Here is a 25,170-nt window from a genome sequence, read left to right as displayed (position 1 = left end):
GGTGGGCAAAACCCTGCGGGCTCCCTAGTGCGCCTTCGCAGCGGAGGTCAGACGGGGTGGCCGCCCCTGCTGGTTTCAGCCCTCCTACGCAGACAGGAGTCTGTTTTACAGTCCGTTTAGTGTGCAGGTGTTGTTTTTCCTTTGCATTTCTGTGCTTTTTGTTAGTGGTTTTGCTGTTTGAAATGGCCCCCAAGCTTAGTGCTGAAGTGCCGTCTAGTCTTCCTAAGACAAAAAGAATGTGATGTGCCCTGCGGAGAAAATGCATGTTTGATGAGCTTTGTTGGGGTGAGTTCTGGTGCTGTTGGCTGTGATTTCAGTGATCATGAAGCAACAGTACATATTAAATAGAGGGTCTTTAAACAGAAACATGCATAAAACAAGATTAAGGACTCATCACTGTATGAAATCTTGTGGCCAGAGACTGGCAGGAGCCGAGCCCTGTGTCTCCCCTGAAAGCAGTGGCTCGTTAACCAGTTTCCATAGCGACCGTGTGGCGCACAGGACCAGGTGATGGGGCAGCATCCGCAGGCAGCTCAGGATCGGCACCTGATCCCAGGACGAGTTCTGAGGTCGTTCCGGCCAAAGGACTGATGAGGTGAGGAGTCAGAGCAAGGGCTCGTGGGGCTTGAGAGGTAAGAAGTAAGACCCAACAGTTTCATGGGAAGGGCACTGGAAGCTGAGGAAGTCAGGGCAGGCTGGAGAGGGTGGGACGGCTGTGTGGCAGGGCTGTGGTCTGAGGCGTCCTGGAAAACCGCCGGTGGAGAGGGCGGGAGCCTCGTGGTCATGGTCAGCATTCACAGCCGCAGGGCTCTGAGACTCAGAGATGCCGAGACTCAAGGCCCCGAGAGCAGCACAGGTGGTTCAGCGTCCACGTGTGCGGCCGTGTGCGCGTTCCCGGGGATTCCCAGCCCCTGACCTGTGATCGGGAATCTCGAAAGCCCAGGTGCAAAGAGGCAAAGTGTCAGATGAGTGGCTGGGATCCTGATGGCACAGAGGGAGGTGCTGCTTTGGTTTACAAGTCCCACCTCCTTTGCCCCGTGGGGAGGCCCTGGGGCAAGAACCAGCAAGGTTTGTTGACGGATTAGATTTGGGAGGGCGCGGGAGGGAGTGGTCAAGAGTTGCCCCCAGTGTTGACTAAGAGTCACGAGATACTCTTTCTTCTGCAGAGAGTGGAGCGAGCTCACACGTCCGGAGTGTTCTCTGTTCTCCCTTGGTGGCCACAGTCCTTCAGTTTTCGGTTCCCTTGTCATGTGACTGTCATTACTGCGGCATCAGAGGTTGGCGACCGTGTGCAGTTGACAGAAAGAAGTAGTGAGCCCTCTCGGGTCTCTCTGTGTGGCTTTGGGAGGTGACCGCTTCCTCTCGGGCTCTCAGAGGTTTTGCTCTGGTCACCTCCAAATACTGCTCCCGCCGGCCTGGACGTAGCTGGGTGTCTTTCTCACGGTCTGGAGGTGGAGGGGAGGCAAACGTAGTTCTTCAGAGTTTCCCAGGGCTGTGGGCGCTGCCTGATTCGGTGGCCACCAGCCATGCGGGGCTGGTCTGAGCGGTGTTCTCTGCATATAAAACTCACCCTGGATTTCAAAGACTGTGTGAATTATTAAAATTCACTCCGTCTGTTTCTTTTTTGCTTTTTTAAATGTGAGTACTAGAACGTTTTAAATTACACGTGTAGCTCACAGTACATTTCTGTTGGACGGTGTTTCATTGCTCCCTTTGGATTTCTAGGGAATAATTTGAAAATACTGTTAGATGGTACTAGTTATAAAGATCAAGTTCTTGGGTCCACTCGTATTTATAATTCCGTGGAAGTTACTAACGTACCTGAATGTAGCTCTTGTAAACAGGAGTGCTGTCGTGAATACGAAAAAGGTCTCTGCCGAGAAAAACTCCTCCCTAAGAACTGTGTTCTTCGTTTTGTTTTGTGGAAATTCTGTGATTCTGTCCTGAAGGCAACATTCACAACAGTTCTGCTGGATGGACTGCAACTGAAATCTTTAAGAACTGATATAAAGGTTAGCGTTACCTCATGCTCTGGGCTAAATACAGTCAGATTTTTAAATGTGCAATTATTTTTCAAAGGAGCATCCGAATCTGTGCCACCTTGAGCCGTACTGTAATGAGGTTTTGCTGTCTCCGAGGGTGACTGTTTCCGGAACCCAGGTGAACCGCCGTTCTTGCGGCAGCCTGAGGGAATATGGCAGGAAAGAGGTTACTTCGAACTTCAGAGCCGTTGCCTCAGTGCCTCCTCTGCTCCGTGGTAGCTCACCTACACAAGCAACACGCAGGAAAGGTAAAAGACGCGGTGTGCACGTCCCCAGAAAGTGCCTCGCAGTTTAGGAGTCGGTAACAGACGTCCTGACACCCGGCGTGTGTGGCGGGGAGAGGTTAGCACTTCACCGTAGCAGCTAAAGCGTGGAAGACGGAACGTGATGTTTTACAGAAATGCACAAAATATCGAGATTCGCAGATACTGACTACTGTGTATAAAATACATAAACAAGGACCTCTTGTACAGCACAGGGAACTGTATCAGTATCTTGTAATAACATATAATGGAAAAGAATCTGAAAAGGAATATGTGTATATTCATGTATGACTGGGACATGACGCTGTACAGCAGAGACTGACAGACACTGTAAACTGTACTTCAATTAAAAAATGAAAAACATTTTTAATTAAAAAAAATGTGATTCAGGGCGACTTTGAGTGAGCATGTGTGTTCTTTTAGGGGAATGTGCGTGGCCAGCAGCTGATCTGCCCCACACCGTGACAGGTCTCCCTGGGGGTGACATGGGGATAGCGTCCGGAGGGGCAGCCGAGGGCAGGGGTGGCAGCAGCTGAGGGAGAGGTGCTGAGCCTCCCGGTGGGGCACTGTGCGTGGAGTCTGTCCACATGTTAGAGATGTTGGAACATCTGAGAACGAGTCCTCGCGGGCAGTGTTCAAGGACAGGTGGCCCTGGGTGTGCGTCCAGAAGGACCTTGAGGACCTGACCTGGAGAGTCAGGTGGCAGGTACTTCAGGAGGGGCAGCTGGTGTGATGGAGGCGACACAGGAGGTGGGAAAGGAGCTTGTCGGGGGAAGGAAGGATGCCCTCTGTCAGTTTGACAACTAATTGTTTCATAGATTTAATTTTCTCGCTGTTGCCCTCATTTGTTCTAGCGTTTATGGTTCCCAAGGGAGTCTGCTGTGGTCTGTTTCAGAAGCTTTGGTTGCCTGGAGCATCCAGAGAGCTGGTGGTGTGTGGGTGGGGAGGTGACTGACTTTCTGGGGAGAAGGGTGACTTGCCCGATGTCGCTGTGGCCGGAGTTACTTGTTCTGGCCGCACGTCGTGTGCATACAGGGTCGTCGCCCGTGAGCGCAGCAGCTCAGACAGGGCAGTGCGTGCTTTTGGATGGGGGTCGGAAAACGGAAACCCGTCTCAGCCATCCGGTGTCTCGGGGGGACTCTCGCAGGCTCACAGCGAACATCTTGAACGACCTTCTAAGATTGGGGAGTGAGTGTCGTCATCAGCCGAGGAGACCGAGGCTCCGGGTCACGTGGCCGCTGGGCGATGGGCCTGAGCGGCCGGAGCCCTGACCCTCCCCCCGGGTCCTGTCCCTGGGTGACAGCCCTCACCGCGTCACGAGGAACTGACTCAGAGGAACGAGTCTGCTGATTCAGGCCGCACATCCTTTCCCGCCTCTCAGTTCCAGCTTTCTCTTCTCATAACTTGAGTTCCGCCGGCGCCCAGGCAGCTTCCCTAGTCTGTGTGGCCCTGGAGCACTCAGAGCAGCAGAGAGGCTTTCTCTCTTAATTTACTGGCAATGAACTTACACGAGAAGCTTGTAATTTTAGCTCTGCTAGGGAAGCGCCCCTGTTGCCGCCTGTCGGACAAACCGGAAGAACAGGAGGCGCCCCTTCTGTCAGTGGGTGACCCCTCACCTGCCCTGAGTAGCCCTCCCTGAGTAGCCCTCACTGACTTTGTTCTGCTGTGTCCGGTGACTGTTCCATGAATGGGTCCTCGCAGACCAGGATGGGGGTTGGGGGGCCAGGAAGGAGGCTGCTGCACCAGTCCTGGCACACTGGGGCTGGACGGGATGGTGGCAGTGGAGGTTGTGACATGGGCTGTCATCTCTCCGTGGAGGAGCGGTGGTAAGCAGGAGCCAGGAGTCCACGTGCTCCAGGTAAAACTTTGACCCCTTGCCCAGCATCCATGCCCCCAGTGGTGAGGGGAGAGAGGGCCTGAACGCTCTGGGAACTTCGGGAAAGACCCTCTCCCACCACCATGGCACGGCCAGCCCCGTCGCACCATCACCACACCCGCCTTGAGATTGTGGTCACACTGATTCTGCTTACCTCTGTGTCATCAGTGTCCTGAACAGGGCCGGCCACATTGGTATTTGAAGGGCTGAATGGATGGAGTCCTGCATCCTTAGATACATATTTTAAAGGCAGGTCTATACATTATTCTGCACAACCAGTGAGATATCTTAATAAATTGTAGAAGAACATCAAATGCTTTTTATTTTGTTGAATCTTAGTTGGTGGTTTATTTAATTACAGCATGAATTGATTAATAACTCCTAGTTCTTCCAAAACGATCTCAATGGCTGTAAGAGTTACAATAATAAGAGTTATTACTGGATACCATTGCCAGTAGTTTGATCGAATCGTTTATTCCTCTCTGAGGTAAATAGTGGTACACCCCCACCACCAATGTTATAAATGTTAAAAAATTATACATTCCTAAAAACATTTTTTTTAATGTAAGAGAGAAGGGGAGACAAAGTTCTTTTCACCACAGAACTCTCCTCCAGGAAGATTCAGAGCTGGCTTTTGGGTGTGGCTCAGGTGTGGCATTTACCTGGGGGAACCAGAGCTGTGAGGTGGGGCACAGGTGTGGCATTTACCTGGGGGAACCAGAGCTGTGAGGAGGTGGAGGACGAGGGAGAGGCTCAGCACAGAGGGTCCAAGTGCTCAGCCAAGGGGGCCCGAGTGCATCAGTGGTGGCTTGACTCCGCGAGCTGCCCTGTCTCCGTGCTGACAGCATCTTAGGACTGGACCCCGCCTGGACCACTCTGCATTGCACTCAGAGTGGCCCAGGCTGCATCCAGTTCACAGTGTCTACAGAAAGGCTGAATTACGTGATAGCTGTACCTGCACATGGAAGGGAGGTGCAGATAGCTGAGGGCCCTTGATTGGGTATTTTTTGAAACTGCTCCTGAGTTACATGGTGGCAGTTTTGATAGGGACATTGGAAAAACTGGAAACTGGCGGTTCTGCAGAGCTGCTTTGGGTCAAATAGGTGGGGTGAGCAGCTGTGCTGAGGAGGGGTTTCTACAGCTGCTCCTCCAGGCCGCTTTGCCTGGACTGTCCCTGTGTGCGCAGGTCACACGCGCTGCAGAGGAAGGGAGCTCTGGGAACAGTTCAGCGGACGGCCCCGACCCAGGAGCTCAGCCTCCAGATTCTTTTTTTTAGTATTTCGTTTTGCTTATTTTTTAGTTTGTTTTCATTTTGGGAGGAGGTAATTAGGTTTATTTGTTTACTTATTTATTTTTATTTATTTTTTTCTTTTTTCGGTTTTATTGGTAGAATTGTTACAGTTTGACTGCACATACACATTATATTGCATGTAGATGCATATATACAATATACTGCACGTTTTTTTTAGTTTACAATGTGTACTGATCACTGTTTCTAAGAACAGATTAGAGTTTTAGCTTTTTAAACTTACGTATTTATTTACTTATTTATTTAATGGCGGTACTGGGGATTGAACCTAGGACCTCGTGCATGCTAAGCATGCCATTTACCACTGAGCTACACCTTCCCCCAACTCAGACCCCAAATTCTTAAGCAGACCTGGAGGGCTGGCACTTTTGCTAAGGTCCAAATGCTAGTGAGGGCCTGGCCTGGAGTCAGAGTTAAACTTTAAAAGGTGTGTACTATTTTGTCGCTGCTGCGTTTCTAACTTTGGGAAGTTTTCAAAGCCAAAGTTGTGTGTGGTGGTGGTTAATGTCAGAGAATGATGGGGATGCGCTGTAAAAATCATACGGAGAAAGGATTGTAGGTTGAAATCTGATACTGTACCTTAGAGAAAAATGCTGGAAGTTTTTATCTGAATTGCTGGTTACCTAGCTGATTCCAGAAGGGGTGAATCATTGCACCGAGACGCGAAGACAGGCAGTGCCCCTTGTTGTGGGCGGAGAGTTAACTCTGCAGAGCCTCCCAGCCTGGAATGAGTGCGCCTGGCCCAGCCGCCTCTTCTGTTAAAGTTTAGATGTGAGGTCGTCAGAGCCACGGTTCTCCTGTGGCCTCCTTTTCCCTTGGAGGCCGGGGACCTCCTGGAGCCTCATTTCCCTCTTTCTTGTCCCTGTGTCCTCAGCCCCCCGGTCCTGGGCTAGAGAGAGAGCCTTTGAGTAGCGCTCATTCCAGGACGGTGTTTGCGTGGCGCCTAAAGCCCCCTCACCGCTGCGTGTGCTGTACCACTGCTGGGGCCATCTCCAGAGTGAGGGAAGCCGGGGAGGCTGGTTTTCAGTGAGCTGTCTCACGGTCCCGCAGCCGCAGCTCTGTGCTTCTGCCGGCTCGACGCAGTCGCATCGAAGGAAGAACCGTGTGCACGGAACTGCACGCTCACAGGTCGCTTTTCCTTCCCGCCGTCTGAGATTGTTGTGGCTCTGACAGTTTCCTTACAGGAAAGCCTGCAGAGCTGTTACAGAGTGAAGAAGTCGAGTGATCGTTACCAGTTTGGCAGCAGGAGCTTTTAAAAAATCAAGTCATTTTCTCCACTGTGTGTAAATAATCCATACCTATCGCTGAAAAATGGAAAGTAGAGAATAATAAAGGAAACGCATTCCGAGGCTCGCTACTCAGCGATGTTCTGTTTCTTTCTAGTTCTCTTTTCTACGTTTGGTGTTTAGAAAGCACTCTTGTCCTCGAAGTGCATTCACCCCTTTGCATCCTGTTCTTTTTATTTAGCTTTGTAACATAAGGAGTTTTCTATGTTTCCTGGATTTCCTGAAGACGTAACACTCCTGCGTTCGCTCTTCCCTTTCCCGGGTGCCTCTTCTGCGCTGGGTGCTGGCCGCTCTGTCTTCAGAGCACGGGGAGACAGACAGGAGAGGAAGTGGTCTGCACCGTCAGGAGCCGCACAGCATCCTGATGGTCACTTTTATCTCAATCTGAAAGCTAAATTGTCTCCCAGGTGGTTCCTCATTTTAAGTCACAGCAGAAATATTGGTTGATTTTGTTGTACGTTTAATCTGACTTTGTACGGGTCAGAAAATCCCTCTGAGTAGGTGTCAGACCGTTGGCTGGAAGTCAGAACCCAAGGTGAGAGGGCGGTAAACTCTGAGCACCTCTCTACCAAGGAAATGGAGGCTGGAAGGTGTGCAGACTGAAGTTGGGGAGAAATAGTGACATTAGAGAAATGGACAGCATCGGTCCCTAAGATACAGGTCACGTCCTGACACATACACCACCAGGACAGCACTAGCTCCTTCTCCTCTTCTGTCCTTGGATGTCAGTTAAAGGCTGAGTCAGGGGTCTAGAGTTCCCTGTGCCGTCCAGCCTGGTTTGTGCTCAAGGGAATCCTTTCCTACTGCAGTGTGAGTCTTATGTCATCCCCATGTCCCTTGTAACCGCGTCATCATTTTTGTCTTTTTTCTGGTCATTTAAAAAATGTTTGCATTATCTGGATAGGGTATAAAACTTGCATTTTTATAACAACGTTTGAAGCCTTTGGAAAATGTGAAATATGGGACTGATTGAACGGCTCTGTGGCTAACTTCTAGGTAAGTGTGTGCACAGAATGCATACTTAGAAAGAGTTTACGTCCCAGATGAATATCTTTTAGAGACTGAAGTTTTGAAAGCGAAATTCATTTACTTTATACATAAAAAGTGCGATGTGCTTGTTCCCCCAGTGATTCCCCTACATATTTTATAAAATCTGGCTTTGGGGGCATTTTTCAAGGCCTCACCTTCTGGGCACTGCACTGTGCGGTCACTGCGGCGGTGACTGAACACAGGGGAAGCCCGGGAGCTGGAGGCGTCGACCCAGGGGTGGGGTAGGGGGGGCAGTACCTGCATTCACGCTCTTCTGGCCCTCTTGCAAAGAAGGGAAAGTGATTGAAGGAAGCAGCCAGGGTCTCAGCAGGGCCGTGCACTCAGGCCTTAAGCTCAGCGTGTGTTTGCTCCCCTTCCTGGAGACGTGCGCTCATTTTCCCTGGTCCTGTCTTGTCTCGGCATCAGCTCAGCTTGTGCCGCAGAGAAGTTGGCGGTCATCACAGTGCATTACAGGCTTTCCCTCTCAGAGCAGGGTGATTTGAGACCTTCTGCGGGTTGGTTACAGAGGAACTTTAGGGTCACACGTGTAGTGAAGTCTGGGCAACTGAGGCCCCTGCTACACCATTTGATTTCCTCACACTTGCGGAGTGAGGTGCCTGTGGCTGCCCTAGTGTAAAGATGAAAATCTCCCAAAACTTGTCAATGAAAAAAATGAATCAGTAGTCTAAGAAAGAAATGGAAATTTTTCTTCAAGCCACCCTGAGGATTATAACCAGGAGACCATCTTTCAGGAAGCTTTGAGGACTGTTCCGCCCATTAGAGGTCAAAGCACAGTTATATATGTTTTTGAGCCAGAGGGTTAACATCACATGATGTACTGGCAGTTTACAGAATCCAGATCTGCACGTACAAAGTGAGTAGAGGGTCGTCTGGACCCTTACAAGACTCAGAAGGATGGTGGTCTCCGAAGGAGGCCAGGTGCGCGCAGCCGCACAGCGCACGCTAAAGGTGGTGAGGCGGGGGGCCCAGATGGGCAGAGAAACATTTTATGTTTAGATTTTTCTTGTCTTGCCAAGAATTATGAATTTTATTTCGTTAAACTAAAGACCCAGTCAAGGGTCCATCTGATGTTAGGGATCTGTTAATGTTTTCTTCAGCCAGATTCCAGGACGACAGATGGAGGAGGAGTCAGGCCAGCCTCTTGGAGTTTTCTGTATCCAGACGTGACCTGTGTGTCGGGGACCTATGCTTTTTAAGCTCTTCTGAAAGAAAAATTCTTTTTTCCATGAATTTACAGTGGCGTGGAAAAATCATACTGACATGTATGATGTATCAATATACATCATAGAACATATATAAAATATAAACGTATAAAATATATGGAGTATGTACAAATACAAAATATGTATCATAAAAAGCATCCTGGCGTGTGTGACATATCAGTGCCTCCCTCGTATAGCGCTGAGATACGACACTATAGTGTTATTCTCAATTTTGTAGTTGAAGTGTGCTCGTGTCAGAAGTCACCCGCTTGAACTGCTTTTGTTCTTGGTGGCTCGGGGCTCGCTCAGCTTGGATATGGTTAGGAATTAAGAATTCCGCGCAAGAGTTCTGAGGACGAATGGCTTCTCGTTTACTACTCTGTTTCTTGCGGATGCACATTACATGATGTATCCCTGCCCGCCCTGCAGGTGTCCCCAGTGTGGGAAGCCCTGCCCAGCTCTGTCGTGGGAACCCTGCCTCCCTCTCCCCTGCTGGGGGTGGAATCTTGCAAGGTTACAGAGTAAGTCCTGTCAGCTGACACTGGCTCACATGAGAGCCCTTCGGAGGGTGGTGGCCAATGTCACAGCAACCTTGCAGCTGAAGACGAGTCACGCCTTGTGCCCGGAGCCTTGCGGGCCACATGAACAGGTCTTGTGATCCATCAGTCGAGCACTGCTCGGTCCCCAGCCGTGCCTCGGATGGAGCGCGTCAGTCCCAGTGGCTCCGCCTTTGGCTGACCGGTGGAGCACAAACCCAGGAGCAGAAGTAGGACTCGGACTTGTCCGTGAAGAATGGGTTTGCTGAGCCACGTTTCATAACATGATGGGTGCATCGGACTTCCTGAAACATGGGCGGGCTTCATTTACGTAACAAATGAATGTTCCTTTTTTTTTTTTTTTTTAACTTTTGAAAGAGGAAATCAGTAGGCTGCCACCGAGAAGCCTGTCTCACCTAAGGCATCTGTGCAGGGAGCGCGGGGTCCTTCCCTGCGGGAACTCCTCCAAGCACGGGGTCTCCCACGCTTGGTCCAAGGCCAGCTGAGGGTCAGGAGATGTGCGGGGGCCCCTCAAAGGGCGCGGAGCAGCCCGGGAGCCGGAGGGACCCAGCTGGCTGCGTGAGCGATGCCGTTTCTGGTGCTTGGAGGACCCAGAAGACGCTTTTATGTGCAAAGCTTCGCAAACAAGCCAGGATAGGAAGGGGCCCCGACCCCACGGAACTCAACCACAGGTTTGAAACTTCAGTTCTGTTTCAGGATCTCAGAGAAACTCTGATGTAGTTTGCCACGTGGTAAGGAGAGAAAAGTGTGCTGATCTGAGACTCGTGTTTCCAGACTGCCCCTAGGCAGAGACTGCCCCTAGGCAGGCGGCTCAGGTGGGGTGGGGGACGGGCAGACAAGTCCTCTCCTTCCTCGGGGAGCTGGGGGCACGAGCATTTTTCTGTGGCTGTTTGGATTCAGCCACCACGTGCTTCCCTCTTCACTTCCCACGGCCCCGCGGGAGCCACCATGAGCAGCGTTGCGTCCTGTCCCGAGGAGGCTTGAACACAGTGGTCATCAGGGAAGGGGGTGCGGCCCCGAGGGCAGTGCTGTGACAGATGTGGCGCATGGCGGGCATGCTGGCTTCTCAGCCTGACAGGTGGGTGGAGGGCCGGGCGTCCTGGCTGGCGGTGGGGAGGGGAGGGAGCGCCCGGTCTTGTCTTCTGGAGACTCCTTTCCTGGGCAGGATGCTGTCAGGACGAACTGGCCAGTAACGCAGCTCATCAAAGGAATACCGTCATCCTCGCTGTCTTCTCTTAGGCTGATTATTTCATCCACTTGGGAAGAATTCATTAATTTTATTATCAGTAGCTCTCAACTGAAGTGTTATTTGTAAAGAGCGTTAGTGCATATCAGTGAGACAGGAAAACCCTTTGAGAATTGCATTTTATTTCAGAACGTTACGTGGATAGACAGCAAGGAGAGCCGAAGGGTGAGCTCCCGTCTCGTGGCTGGTGTGAAAGTCAGTTTCTCCATTGGCTTAAATGTTGTTACCTTTTTCCTTGTAGAAGTCTTATCAAAGTTAACATGACTCATAAACTGTTTTTTTTTCCTTTTCTTTTTATAAATTGAAGTATAGTTGATTTACGACATTGTGTTAATTTCTGGCGTACAGCATAGTGGTTCAGTTATACACATATATTCCTTTTTGTGTTCTTTTCCATTGTAGGGTATTACAAGGCAGTGAAGTTGCCTGTGCTGTATGGTAGGACCTTGCAGTTTATGACTCCCAAACTGTTCATCCCATCAATAAATTTCTTGGTTAACAGATAATCAGGACATGATTTCTGTCATGTAAAAATCATTGGATTTCTTCAGTGGAAACTTGATAAAATGGTACACAGTTCCCTGTGGTGTAAGTGCCCATAGATCGGATAGAGAGCTGGGGGGAAGTGTGGCGATCACACACGTGCAGTGTTACAGAGATGGGTTTGTGGAGGAAACGGTGGTGAATGACGGTACAACAGTACATGTGAGCGCTCAGATATGAGGTCCACTTTTATACTGTCTGTTTCTTACCAAGAAAGGGGGCTGAGTGACAGGAGAGGGGGAAGGCTTGGCACTCAGCCTTCTTGGGTCTTGATCCGGATCTGGTCCTGACCCCCAACTCTGCTGCCCAAAACCTTATAACCGGGGTGGGGGCATCTCCTGCCTTTTGGGGTCTCACCCTCAACTGTTAAGCTGTGTGGTTGGTTCAGATTGCTTTTAAATAAAGTTCTTCCCTCTCTGACTCTTCCATGTAGCATCGGGGCCTTCTGCATTTTCTATTTTTGTCACTCACACAACTCTAGATTCCCCAGGGAAGTGTTCGGGGGGGCTGGGGACCCCCAGGAGAAGATAATGTGCGGCCGCAGCAATTTTCACAAAACTTCTAAGGTTTTTGGTGTAATCCTCTGCTTCTCACTTTTCAGTGAATTTGCCAGGATTCTCATCGTTTCCATTTTAACAACACTTTAAACTCAACGAAACATTTTCACATCCATTTTCTCCTTTCCTTATTTTAACTCCCTTTAGATTTACTTTTCAGATCTTGAGGTTTCTTTTTCAATTCTGTCCGATGCTGACGTGTGTCATTTCCTTGGAATTCATCTCTATTCAGGCCACTGTCTGGGTCGCTCTTCCACTTTCTCTTCCCCGTCCTACGATCTTGAAGAGGCATTAGTTACAGGCAGGGCTGTGCTTTGGTTTCCTGAGCTTCTTCAGAACTCAGGTGGGTCTCGGGGGTGAGTGAGTCACTGACGGGAGCTTGCGCTGCCAGGACCTGCCTCCGCGGTGCTCCCCAGCGATGTGTGTGTCCCGGGAGGGGGCAGTCGGGCAGGTGCCTTCCAGCGCCTGCTTTGCTCTCGGGGATGTCAGTGCAGTAGTTTTAGGTGGCTGTCTCAGCTGAGCACACTGGTAAGTAGTTTTTTCTTTTTCTTTTTCTTTTGTTTTTTTCTCCTGCTCGATTTTTCAGTTGTTTGAAGGTTGAAGAGGAAGATTCCACAGATACAGTGGAATCGTTACAGGTCCCTAGCAGTAGCGCAGGATAGAAGGGACAGGATGCAGGACAGAGAGTCACATTCCTCTCCCCACCAAGGCTCACGCGGAGTGAAGCGTTTCAGGGTAGAAGTTTGTCCTTTGTATCTTCACGTCTGCTCTCCTTAACCTCTAGAGTGACAGACATGGGGCTTCAGTTTATTTTACAACACTCCAGAATCAGTAGAAACTGGTAGTGTTTGATGAGGTGTCTGAAATGGTTTGTCAATTAAAAATTCCTTGCTGAAACTCAATTCGGATCTAGTAACTGAACTGTGACGCTGGGCATGTGGTGAAGTCTTCAAATGGAACTGCTTCCCAGTCTTTTTTCTTAAAATATCAACCACGGCAATGCTGCAAATAACTTGATTTTTTCAAACTTTCCCAGCCAGTGAGATCCATCCCTAGGGCTGCTGGTTTGAGGAATCTGGGAGGGTTTGCCAAGCGTGTCTGTGAGTCACTGTTTCTCTATTGACGAGAGGACGTTTGACATAACCTCACCTTAAAAAGTGTCGTGCCTCCACTCGCCGAAGAGGAACCGAAACAGCACTTCAGGGTTGATTGTGCATGAAGTTTCGTATATGTTGAAATTTGGGTCCCGAGGGGATGCGTTACTGCTTTAGACTCACTGGGGGATGGAGGGAGCCGGAGAAGTAATGGATGGAGAACTCTGATTTATCCACACTTTGGATAAACTAATTTTATTAAAAAAGAAAGAGCCCTGGCTTCTTTGCACAAGTTGCTTAACAAGAAAACAAGTACAGAAACCAGGGTGTGTTTTCCACTAGTGACCTGCTTCACGGAGATGAGCCGACAGTGGTTTTACCACCTGGCTCTGCTGAGAGGGGTTAGGATTACCGAAGATTCGGGTGCAAGACTGTTAAAGGGAAGTCTGCTGCAGGCTGCAGGGGCGGGGACGGTGTCCCCAGGGTGTTCCGCGCTGCCACTTGGGAAAGGTGGCTGCTGGCCGGGGCGAGGGGCATGTACAGGGAACCCCAGCCCTGGGCGGCTGGTGGTCTTGTGCTGGTGACGAGCTCCACGGGGAGGCTGTGGGCTGCGGGGTGTGACTCCCCCAGGTGCACCGGGCATCGCTGTCACCACACGCTGCCCCTCCTGCGTTCCTTCCCGTTTCACTGACCCGACGCACCACGAGGAATGTTCTGTGAGTCGTTAGGAGAGTTTGTTCCCACTGGCTGTTGGTCGGATTCCGGGATGTAATGTGAGAATGAGTGACTGGAGGACCGGACGCAGGGGTAACTCGGTATTGCGGCAAAGTCCAGTGGGCTTCAGGGCGAAGGAACACGGGTCTGTTCCACGAGGCCGCGTCTCTCGGGAGTGAGTCAGAGCAGGCTCAGCTCCCGGGCCGGGCAGCGGGCTGGGCCAGCTCCATCGAAGCTGACAACCTGTGTGAACTCCTGTCTGGGTATTATTTTGACAAGTGTTGATGACCGGCAGGGTAGAGCTCTTGTTATCAGTCACCATAACCAATTGGGTCCAGAATGACAGCGTTCCAGACAGCAGGCAAGGGTACTCCACTGCCCGAGAAGAAAACAAAAAAAACAAAACAAAACCTTGGTAGAGCTAAGCTAGTTTTTTTTCTACTTAGTAATTCTTTAAAAAATTCAGCCCTAACCCCAGGTGAGAATGTGGACTGCAGTACCAGATTTAGGGGACCCTCCTCTGATCTGGGGTCGGCTCTGCCTTGATCCCCCGATTGAGGGTTTGTCTCAACCTCACTGCATCTTCTATTTTCCCTTCTAGAAAAAAAATTAAAGTGGTGGGCTGGGTGAGTCATCCCCAAAAATGTAGTTTCCTCACTTCAGATCCATTGGACCAAATTCCTGGAAGTGGAGCCCCGTGAAGGTTTGCTCATTAAAAACAAACAGATGCAAAGAGCTTCTAGGGTCTTTCTAGTGATGAGTCAAGTCTGGGAACCACCCGCCGGAGGGGCGGGCGATGTCTGAGCCCCATCCAGCTCCAGCATTCTGATGTCCGCCAGTACTGACGAGACTCAGAGGGGCTGGAGAAATGTGAAGACCTCGGTAACCAACAGGGTCCAAACTATGTCAGTGGTCATTTTTTCCCACCTCGGGGAACGCACCACGTGGATGTTTGAGGAAAGGTGTTCTCGAGAGAGGGAACAGCAAGTTCAGAGATCTTAAGGCAAAAGCATGCGTGATGTGCATGCTAAAAAGTGATGCCCATGATGCAGGGAGGGAGTGGTCCTTTGTGGGAGGGGAAATGGGCTGGGTGTGCTGGTGGTCAGGACCAGCAGCTGCTCACTGGGACCTGACAGGACTGAGAGGAGGGGGTCTGCAAAACTTCGGAGCCAGGACAGAGACGTTTGGTGGCTGCAGCCAACACTCAAGTCACGTGTCCTTGGTTTCGTCGCCACAGGGACTTCTCTAGCAGTTTATAGTAGTAGACCAAAATGATCTTCCCAGAATATCGCCGTGACAGACTTTAAAACAGTGCTCATTACTCAAAGTTCCTGTATTTTGTTTTGTTTTTGTTTGGCGGCGGGGGGGGTAATTAGGTTTATGTATTATTATTATTTATTTAATGGAGGGACTGGGGATCAAACCCAGGACCTCGTGCATGCTAAGCACGTGCTCTACCACTGAGCTATACCTTCCCCTTCAAAGTTCCTGTATTTTAAAAGTTCCCTTGGCCATTGAATTTTTTTACAAAACAGATTTTATTTTTTTAGAGCAGTTGTAGGTTCACTGCAAAATTAAGCAGAAAGAAGAGTTCCTCTCTCCTCCCTGCGCCAGGCTCCCAGCCTCCCCACTGTCCACACCTCACGCCAGAGCTGGACACCCGTCACAAGGGCTGGCACCACAGCCGACACCGCATGTCGCTCCAACCTTGGCTGACGTTTGAGGGTCGCTCTTGGTGTTGCTCATTCTGTGGTTTGGACGAACGTGTAACAAAACCTACCCACCGACGTAGGGTCACACAGAGGCATTTCACTGCCCTAAAAGTCCTCCGTGCTCTGCCTGTTCTCACCCCCGAGCCCGGCCACCACTGCCCTTTTCACGGTCTCGCTGGTTTTGCCTCTTCTAGACTGTCATCGGGCTAGAACCACACAGGGTGCGGCCTTTTCAGGTGGCTTCTTCCACTTAGTGATCTGCAGTAAAGTTTCCTCCGTGAGTTTTCATGGCTTGATGGCTTCTTTCTTTCTTTTTTTTGTTGAAGTATAGTTGATTTACAATGTTGTGTTCGTTTCTGGTGTACAGCATAGTGATTCAAGTAGCTCATTTCTTTCTAGTGCCGAATAATGTTCCATTGTCTGGATGGAGCACAGTCTGCTTACCTGTCCATCCACCGGAGGGCATCTTGGTGGCTTCCAGGTCTTGGCAGTCATGACTCGAGCTGCTGTAACTGTCCATGTGCAGGTTTTTGTATGTTCCTAAGTTTTGTTCCTTTGGGTGAATATCAAGGAGTGTGATTCCTAGGTTGTAAGGTAAGAGTTTGTTTAGTTTTATAAGAAGCTGCCCAGCTTCCAGAGTGGCTGTACCGTTTTGCGTTCCCACCAGCAGTGAGAGGCAGTTCCTGTTGCTCCACATCCTCTTAGCGTTTGGTGACGTCAGTGCGCTGGACTTCGGCCGTTCTGGTCGGTGAGTGGTGGTATTTCACGGTGCTTCGCTGTTGTTTTAATGTATGTTTCTCTAATGACTAAGACGTGGAGCACCTTTTTCATATGCTTACTTGCCAGCTGTGTATCTTTTGTGAGCTGCCTGTTCAGGTCTTTTGCTTATTTTAATTTTTGTTTTTTATTTTTAAATTGGATTGTTTGTTTTTTTTATTGTTGAGTGTTATGAGTCGTGTGTATATTTCAGATACCAGTCCTTTATCAGAATTATCTTTTGCAGATACTTTCTCCCATCCTGAGGCTTGCCTTCTGCTCCTTTTGATATTGTCTTTCACAGAGCAGAGATTTTAATTTTAATGAAGTCCAGCTTATCAGCTGTCTCATGGCTTGTGCGTTTGTGTTTTCATCACCATGCTCGAGGGCGTCTAGATTCTCTGCTGTGTTACCTTCTAGGAGTTTTATAGTTTTGCATTTTAGGTCTGTGACCTATTTTCTTTTTTCAAATCATACACAAAAATCAGTTTTATGTGTATGGTAGTTCTAAATATGAAAAGCAAACAATAAACCTTCTAGAAGATAACAGAAGACAAGCTCTTCATTGTGTATGGGTAGGAATAGATTTTTTAAACAGTATACAAAAAAATACTAATCATAAAGGAGATGATTGATAAACTTGACTATAAAATATTAAGATCCATGATCTATTTTGAGTTAAATTTTTGTAAAGGATTTTAGGGCCGTGTTGAGATTCATTCTTTCGTGTGTGGATGGCCACTTGCTCCAGCGCCGTCTGTTGAAAGACTGTCTTTTCACCATTGAACTGCCTTTATTCCTTTGTCACAGGTCAGTTGACTACATGGGAATCTGTGCCTGGGTTCTCTGCTCCTGTTTATTGGTCTGTGTGTCTGACCTTTCACCAGGACCACACTGTGTTTGCGGAGACTGTAGTGGGTCTTGAAGTTGGGTGGTGCCAGTCCTCTGACCCTCTTCTCCTCCTTCAGTATCGTGTTGGCTGTTCTGGGTCCTTTGTCTCCCTCCCATAAAGTTCAGACTCAGCATGTCAATATCCACAAAATAACTTGCTGGGGCTTTGATTGGGATTGACTCTATGGATCAAGTTGGGAAGAACTGACATCTGGAGTCTTCCACCCATGAGTGTGGAATGTCTCTCCAGGTATTTCGTTCTTTGATTTCTTTTATCAGAGCTTCACATTTTCCTCATACAGAGCCAGTACATTTTTTGTTAGATTTATCCCTAAGTATTTCTTTTTTTTATGGGGGGGTTGCTAATCTATGATATTGCCTTTTTAATTTTAAAATCCAAATGTTAATGCCAGTATATAGAATATTTTAAAAAGTATTCTAACGTGTATTTTTCAGAGCATGGCTGCATTCATGTCACACTATCTACTGTCTTTTTTTTAAAAAAATGCCTCCTTTTTCTTTCATATTGTTACTAAACTTATTTTTAATATTTTTCTTAAGTATCTTCTCTGGTTATCAAAATGATGCAATTCTATTACAAAGCATTTGGAAAATGCAAGCAAATATAAAAACGAAAACCCAGATTACCCATAGTGCTGTCACACAAAGGTTTACTGCTGAGAATACTTTGATCTTCCGCCCTGCAGTCCTTTTGGGCACGCAGATGTTAGCTGCACTGGGCTGAGTGAGTCATGCGTCCTGTGCAGGTACAGAATCTGCTTTCTCACTTAGTGTTAACATGCTCCCCATGTCATTAAAATGTTTCTAAGACAGTCTTTAGTGGCCACTTGTGGCATCTTAAATGGATGGCGTCCAAACCTTTGGGAATGTTTTCCTAATGAGTTTTAGGAAAATTTAGTTTTCCAGCTTTTGACTGTTACAGTGCAGACAAAAACCCTATTTTTGTTCAAATTTCTGACGGTCTTCTAGGGAGGGAATTTTCCTTGGAGATTTTCGTGGTAGGAAACTTGAAGGAGACCCATTTTCCTTCCTCAACAGATTTGGAAAATGTGGATAGAAATTGGTCCAGTAGGTGGCAACCCCACCACCGTTAACCTTTGGGAAACAGCCAGTGGTCGGTTATCGACCTTCAGGGTCCACACCGTGCGTGTCCTGAGCAGCTCGGGCACCCACGGGCCTGGGCACATGGGACTCGCCCTGTAACCCTGATGTCCAGGAGTTGAGGATCCGATCAGTATGTGTGCGGCCTGCGGATCAGAACTGATTCCTGGGCAGAGAGGGTATAGCTCAGGGGTAGAGTGTGTGCTCAGCATGCGCAAGGTCCTGGGTTCCATCCTTGGGACCTCCATTAAAATAAATAAATAAACCTAATTACCTCCCCCCTAAAAAAAGCACTGAGTCCCTCCCCCGGGACAGGAGGGGCGGGGGGTGTGGCAGGCAGGTGTGACCCTCCTGGGGACTGTGCCTCTTCTTGGAAACCTGAAGCAAAGATAAGGACGCCCCCAACTCTGACATCTTTCATAGGTTAAATCACTTCTTAAAGGGTAGAATGTGAGGGTTTTTCCTTAATGTTTTAAAAAACATTATGTCTATATATCTTCAAAGATGATACATTCACTTAGTTCAATGATAAAAATACACATTTGAAAATTGATGCCCCCACCTCTTTTTTCCCCATCCCATTTAGGTCATCAGTTTTATTAGCTTCTTACAAATTCTTTTTTTCTCTTTCCTCTCATTTTAAAAGCTGTTAACGCTCTCTCTTTTTTTATGACACGTTCCCATTACACAGGAAGTACAGACTACATTACAATAGCCATGTGTGTAACCACAACCCAGTTTTCTTAAATCTTACAAGTTTGCCCCTTTTTGCTTCACGTGTATGATTTCTTTTTTAAAAGAACTAAAACATCAAGGAAGCAGGTGGCGCTTCCTGCTCAGTCCTCCTGGGCCCCGTCTTCTCCGTCCTTCCTTCCAGAGGCGACCCCTGTCTGTGCGACGGCTCTCATTCCTCTGCGTCTCTGTGGGTTGCTGGCTGTGATGTTTCCATCAGTCATACTGGGCTACATGTACCTAATGCTATAGAACGGGTATCACACTGCACATATTATTTTGATGCTCACTTCCTTATACAGCTGTATGTTTCTGAGATTCGTTCACATTTATCCATGTAGCTCCAGTTCCTTAATGCTAACCTCAGTATAGTCAATTCATTGTGTAAGTCAGTAAACTCATTTTGCAAATATGCTGCAGTTTATGTATCTATTAGTCTATTGATGAGCATTTCAATTAAAAAAATTTACTATTATAGACAACATTGCAATGAGTAGTAGAATTACACGTGTCCCTGTCTGCACATCTGCATGAATTTTACCAGATATATGCCTACGAAAGAGTGGGGTTTAGGTGTTAGGAAGTGTGCATGTTGGTCCCACTCCAACATCATCTTTGGGAGGAGGGTAGAGGGTGTAAATTGAATCTCGGTCTCTTTGAAAACAGCTTTATTGAGATGTAATTCACGTATCATACATCCACCCATTTAAAGTGTAGACACACTTCAGTAGATTTGACTGTGTTCACAGACTTGCACCACCACCACCACGTCAACTTCAGAACGTTTTCATTACCCTTAAAAGAGACTCTACACAAAATGTACCTGTCCTCCCCCCGTGCCCCTACCTCCAGCTCTAGTCAGCCACTAACTTACCATCTGTCTCTATGACTTGCCTGTTCTGGATGTTTTCTATAAACAGAATCATCCAATAGATGATCCTTTGTGAGGACTTCCTTCACTTACCGTGATGTTTTCAGGGTTGACCCGCATTCTGACCTGGATTGGCCCTTCGCTCCTCTCTGTTACTGAGTGACGTTCTGTTGCGTGGATAGACCAGATTTTATTTATCCAGTGATGGACACGTGGCTTTTTCCACGCTTTGGCTACCATGAGTGATGCTATTCTAAAGATTCCTGGACAAGTGTTTATGTGGGTCTTTTTTTTTTCTGGATGAAGAAATTAGAGTCTGGATGCAGTAGGAACAGAAGGCAGAGGTCCAGGTGTCCAGCCGGTGCAGGTGGGTGAGAAGCCGCAGGGGCCCCTTCTCCGGCGCCCTTGGCCGTGGTGGCTCACAGCTCCCCCGCCGTTGCTGGGTGGCGGAGACTCGTGGCTGCCAGCGTGGCATCCCGACCACTGCTGCATGTCCACTTGTGGTGCCTTCTGTGGCGTCGTACACGTCCTGGCCTCGAGTCCCAACTCCCAGACACCATGCTGGTCCCTCCCTAGGATGGCTCTCCAGTTGTCTTTTGTCTTCCCAGCCAGCTAGGGACAGCATTTCCAGGCCGTGTAATTTAAAAGCCAAGCCTAGGAGGTGCAGTTTGTCTGCTGGGTCCCCTCTGTCCAGGGCCGGGAGCAGACCTCAAGACCTGGAACTCCCTTCCAGAACCGATGGCACAAAACGCCACTTCTGATAAACTAGCCTCGCTCTTCACCTGGGAGACCAGAACATTCCAAGGGCAGAGCTGTTCTTCCTCTTCCTGCTTTTTAAAAATTCAGTTTATTTGAACCGAATCATTTTCTATTTCTTCCATGCAGAAGTCAGCGAACATGAATACACATTCTTCCTTCTCCCGCGGGAGGCGGCATGCCCTGCGCCGGCAGCTGCGCTGTCCCGGGGCTCGGCTGTGTCCCCTGGGGCCGTGCAGGACGCATTGTCGCACGTGCACCCACCAGCGCTGCTTTGTGGTCTGTCGTGCGGGTGGAACAGAGTGACTTGGAGCTGTCTCTGCCCGTGTCCAGCCCGGTTGTTTCCGCCTCCTGCTTTTAGGAGTCGAGCTGCAGTCACGCCCTTGCATCTGTTTTATTCCGGCAGCAGGCTGGGTGGGTCCAGGCCAAAAGCACTGGTGATGCTGAGAGCTGTGACACATCCCCTCCCTCCTAGTCGTGTTGAGTCTCCGCCCGTGGTTCTCTCGTGTGGGTGTCTGAACTTGTGGAGTTTCGCCAGTCTAGCAGGTGTACGAGTTTAATTTGCTGTTCTCTTTCTAAGAACGACAGCTAGCATCTTTTTGTGTATTTAAGGACCATCTTATTTTTGTTTTCCTTTGAACCCTCTGTATCCGTTGCCCACATTCCCAGTGGTTTCCAAATCTTTATCGATTTCTGGATGTTCTTCATATAGTATGGAGATGAATCCTTTGTAATATGAGCTGCTAATTTTTTTGGTGAACTTTTAAAAAGCCCTTGATCACTTTTTTCCTCCTAATTGAGGTCATACCATATATATATACGTGTCCTGCTTTTCAGTCTTAACACTATGTCACCAGCATTTTTTGTGTGTTTTTGGGGGGTTTTGTCTGTTTGTTTGTTTTGAGGGTGGTAATTAGATTTATTTGTTTATTTTTAGGGAGGCGCTGGGGATTGAACCCAGGACCTTGTGCATGCTAAGCACATGCTCTACCACTGAGCTCTCACTGAGTTTGAGAATTTTTATTTCTCAAACCTGTCATGTTTTGACACCTCAGTCAGAGACACAGAGGGAGGTCCTGGAGCAGAGCATGTGACCCTGTTTGCTAGTGACGTTAAGGTGGTGTCACAGCGCTGTGGGAAGAGCACGGAGTTTGGAGTCAGGAGACGTTGGTTTGAGTCCTGACTCTGACACTGGTTCTAAGCCTATAAACATCTCCTACCTTTTGTGCAAAACAGACGGTATGATGCAGACTCTCCCGGACGTCGGGGAGGGCCAGCTCGGCGCTCTCCGGGGGTCTGTAGGCAGCTATTTCCCACGTGCGGTGCAGCTGGCATCACCTGCCCTCCCCGCCCACACCCAACAACAGGCCTTCTAGAACCGGTGTCTCCAGGCTCTGAGATTACGTGGTGAAAAAGGACACTTACTTAATACAGTGTGAATCAATTTGACACAGTCCTGGAGCAATAATAACAAATGCAAAGCCATAAATAGTTTTAATGAATGAGAAGGGGGATTACATTCTTAGAGAGACGCTTCGCCCTGTCCTAAGGGGAGGCGGGTTGGGGCAGGGTGGGGACACGTGTCTCTGAATGCTGAGAAGGAAAGCCGGCAGATGTCCACAACGGGGGCCAAACTGGCTCGGAACGGCCCGAGGTCATGAAGGTGGATTCGCTGCAGGACTTGACCCACTGCCTCGTGCTCCACAGCCAAGCATCTTCAAGCAAACAGTAATTAAGGTTGTTTAAGTCAATACTCGAGTCTTTGACGGGTTAAAAAAAAAAAGTGTTCCTGTTGTGATCCTCAGTTTCATTATTTTTTTCTTTTTTAAAAAATTTGCATCTTTTTTATTGAAGTATCGTCAGCTTACAATGCTGTCAGTTTCTGGTGTACAGCATCATGTTTCAGTCAGGCACATACATATATTCATATATTTTTAATTTTTCAAGAGCCAGGACAGTCATGTGGTTAAGGTCCAGAAGGCACGGAGTGCTGGTGCACAGCTGCAGCAGGCTCTGCGTGTCCTCACGGTGACAGGGCTCCCCGTTGTCCCCGCTCTGCAGAGGAGGGTGCTGAGCCTGGCCACGTCCTAGGCAGGGGCCGGACGAGGACTGGAACCCAGAGTCCGCACGCTTCCTCACTGCGCTGCCTCGCAGATATACACGTAAAGGTGTTTTCCACTCCAGATGGGACCATCCTTACAATGACAGCTCCTTCTAGAGATGACTCTATGCACGTATAACAAAATCCAGAGTTCTTCCCCTCGTTTTTCCTTTTTCAAAAATACATATGGTAGTGTCCTGCACACGCTGTTTTATACTTTTTTTCCAGGGCAGACGATGTCCTGGAGCTTATTCTGTAACCTCATAAGGAGCATCCTTGTCCGCTGCCCTGTCCGTATAGTGCTCTGTAGTATGGACGTGCTGTGATTTCTTTAGCCACCCCCGTGGGCGTTTGTCCCAGTCCTTTGCTGTTCCAAATGCTGCTGCAGTGGATCCCTTTTGTGTGTAATCATTTTGGACCCTGCAGGTTGGTCTGTGGGATTAATTCCTGCAAATGGAATTGTGGGTCAAAGAGCATGTGAGTTTGTGTGTTTGTACCTCCCCCCCTTATTTTGGCCCCTACCTCTGCCCCTCGGCCCAGCTCTGCCTCCTGCTCACCTGTACCCATCTCTTCTAAAAATAGTATTTTATAACCAGAGGTAGGTGTACGGTTTCTGTTTTTTGGCTTTCTCGTTTGCAAACAAAAGACCATGTGGAGAATATCTCGCTTTTGACCCCTGGAAACCTCTAGGGGAAACCGTGATTTCTTCATCTGTGAACGGGTTAGATGGATTGAGAATTAGTTAATACATAAGGCAGTGTCGTGACTATTTACTTCGAAATTCATTCACTCCCATGTTATTAGCAGGCAGCTTCCCTGGGTGGAGAGGAGGAGGGAACCTTGCCTTCAGGAAAAGGCACAACACCATGCTGATGGAGGTTAGCTCTCAGCAGGGCTGGAAGTCACAGCCCAGTGGTCCTGGAGCGCAGCGATGCATGCTGACTGCTGTGGTTATGCGGACGAGCGTGTGAGAGAATCAGCTCAGGGAGTACGGGATTGAGGCACACAGGGGGACGGACAGCAAGGCTGCTTAAATACAGGTGGTTTCCAGTTTCTAGATACCAGAAAAGAGTTAGTCATGCTGTTTGATGAATTAACAAACCATTTTGGAAAGCATAAGCCACTACGAGCCATACTTAGAGATTCTGTAAGATTTTAAATGGGAGAAAGGGAAGAAGGTGTAATAATGACAGCAAAACCTAGGAAGCCAGCCTCGGGCAGGATCCTGGGACACCTGCCCCCTCGGGGTCTCCCTTGCCTGGAGAGAACTTGCCCCTTTCCCCTTGAGATGTCGGCAGTGTCTTCTGAATGTTCTACTGATCGGAGCTGTGTTCGTGTTAAGAAGCCTGCTAAGCACAGCGCCACGTCCTTCCAGGGAGGTGAGGGCGCCACGTGGGGGCGGAGATGGGTTCACGGAGGCCGCTCTCCTCCTAGGACCTGGCTGAGGTCACCTGTTCTGAAGGACACTGTGCCCACGCAGTTGACCATTTGAGATTACGGCGTGTCAGCGTCAGAAGGACACGAGCTTGAGGGATGATTCTGGCCACAGCCGTCCTTACAAAGCAGGGAGCTGGAGGGTGACTGGGCTCAGGCGCTGCCTCCTGCCTGGGAGCCGGGCGGCCTGACGTCCAGCGTGGCGCTCTGCTGGGCTGTCGCCGCCACGGTGGCCCCGGGCCGGTGGTGCCATGATGCCACACAGACTTCACCTGAACCAGGAAGGGGGCCGGAATTTGCCTTTCCCTCTCGTGTGTGGCACCGTTCCCCGCCTGCAGCACCCAAACTTCCAGCCGTGTCGCGACTCATCGGGTTCTGTCGTTGCTGTGTGGGCGTGTTATATAAACACTGTGTGGCTCCAGCTTGTGACCTCGTGGCCACGCATAGCCCCGTCCCAGCGCGCAGAGCCCCGCCGCGAGGCACCAGCAGCCCCCACGGCCGGCGTGTTGGGACCGCGCACGTTCACGGTCACGTGGGAGACCCTGACCTTCCCTCAGACGTAGGAAGTGTTTCCCTGAGCAACAAACTCATCCTATGATCCCCAAATCCTAAACTCTCTGAGAAAACTTTTGGAACTGACCTGAACGGTTGTAAGGCTATTTGTAGTCTCTCGATAATCCATTGAGCGTAAACGTCCATCACTTGGGCTGGTGAAGTATTGACTTGTTTGGTCTGGGGGTTTGATCACACCTCAGCCCCGGAGGCGATGTTCTGTAATACGTGGCATAAGCTTCTTTCTCAGATCAAAACAGTCTGAATGCCCAGGATCTCAGTGAAAGAATTGCGTGTCTGGACTTCTCTGAGTTAGGCTGTACAGTGTTCAAAGTGCTTTCCTACTGATTTTCTGTCTTCCCAACAGCCCTGTGAGGTCGGTAAGGCAGATGCATTTGGGGAGAGCTGAGCTCCAGGGTGCGGACTCCCGAGTTCCCTGGGATGGCAGTGGCAGAGCCGGGAGCCCTGTCCACCCTGGAGGATGCTGACCATGTCCCAGGCACC

The 25,170-nt window shown here is 49.2% G+C and overlaps 1 protein-coding gene across 5 annotated transcripts in view; it reads left to right on the top strand.

The window, feature by feature from the left end:
• The window catches only part of FNIP2 (folliculin interacting protein 2), a 106,152-nt gene that overhangs the window by 22,668 nt on the left and 58,314 nt on the right, over positions 1-25,170 (top strand). For 2 of the 5 annotated variants that reach the window (XM_032465885.1, XM_032465897.1), the window contains exon 1: positions 10,081-10,256. The exons of 2 other annotated variants lie outside the window; for them this stretch is intronic. In XM_032465885.1, coding sequence (XP_032321776.1) covers positions 10,081-10,256 — 176 coding nt within the window. Of the gene's footprint in view, positions 1-9,941; positions 10,257-25,170 lie in introns of those variants that run through there. One more of the 5 variants, XM_032465864.1, reaches the window with a different exon arrangement.

This window comes from Camelus ferus, chromosome 2, assembly GCF_009834535.1.
Source record: "Camelus ferus isolate YT-003-E chromosome 2, BCGSAC_Cfer_1.0, whole genome shotgun sequence".
In the NCBI taxonomy this organism is placed as follows: domain Eukaryota; kingdom Metazoa; phylum Chordata; class Mammalia; order Artiodactyla; family Camelidae; genus Camelus; species Camelus ferus.
Note: the sequence above shows the minus strand (reverse complement) of the source record. Positions and strands in the feature narration are given on the sequence as shown.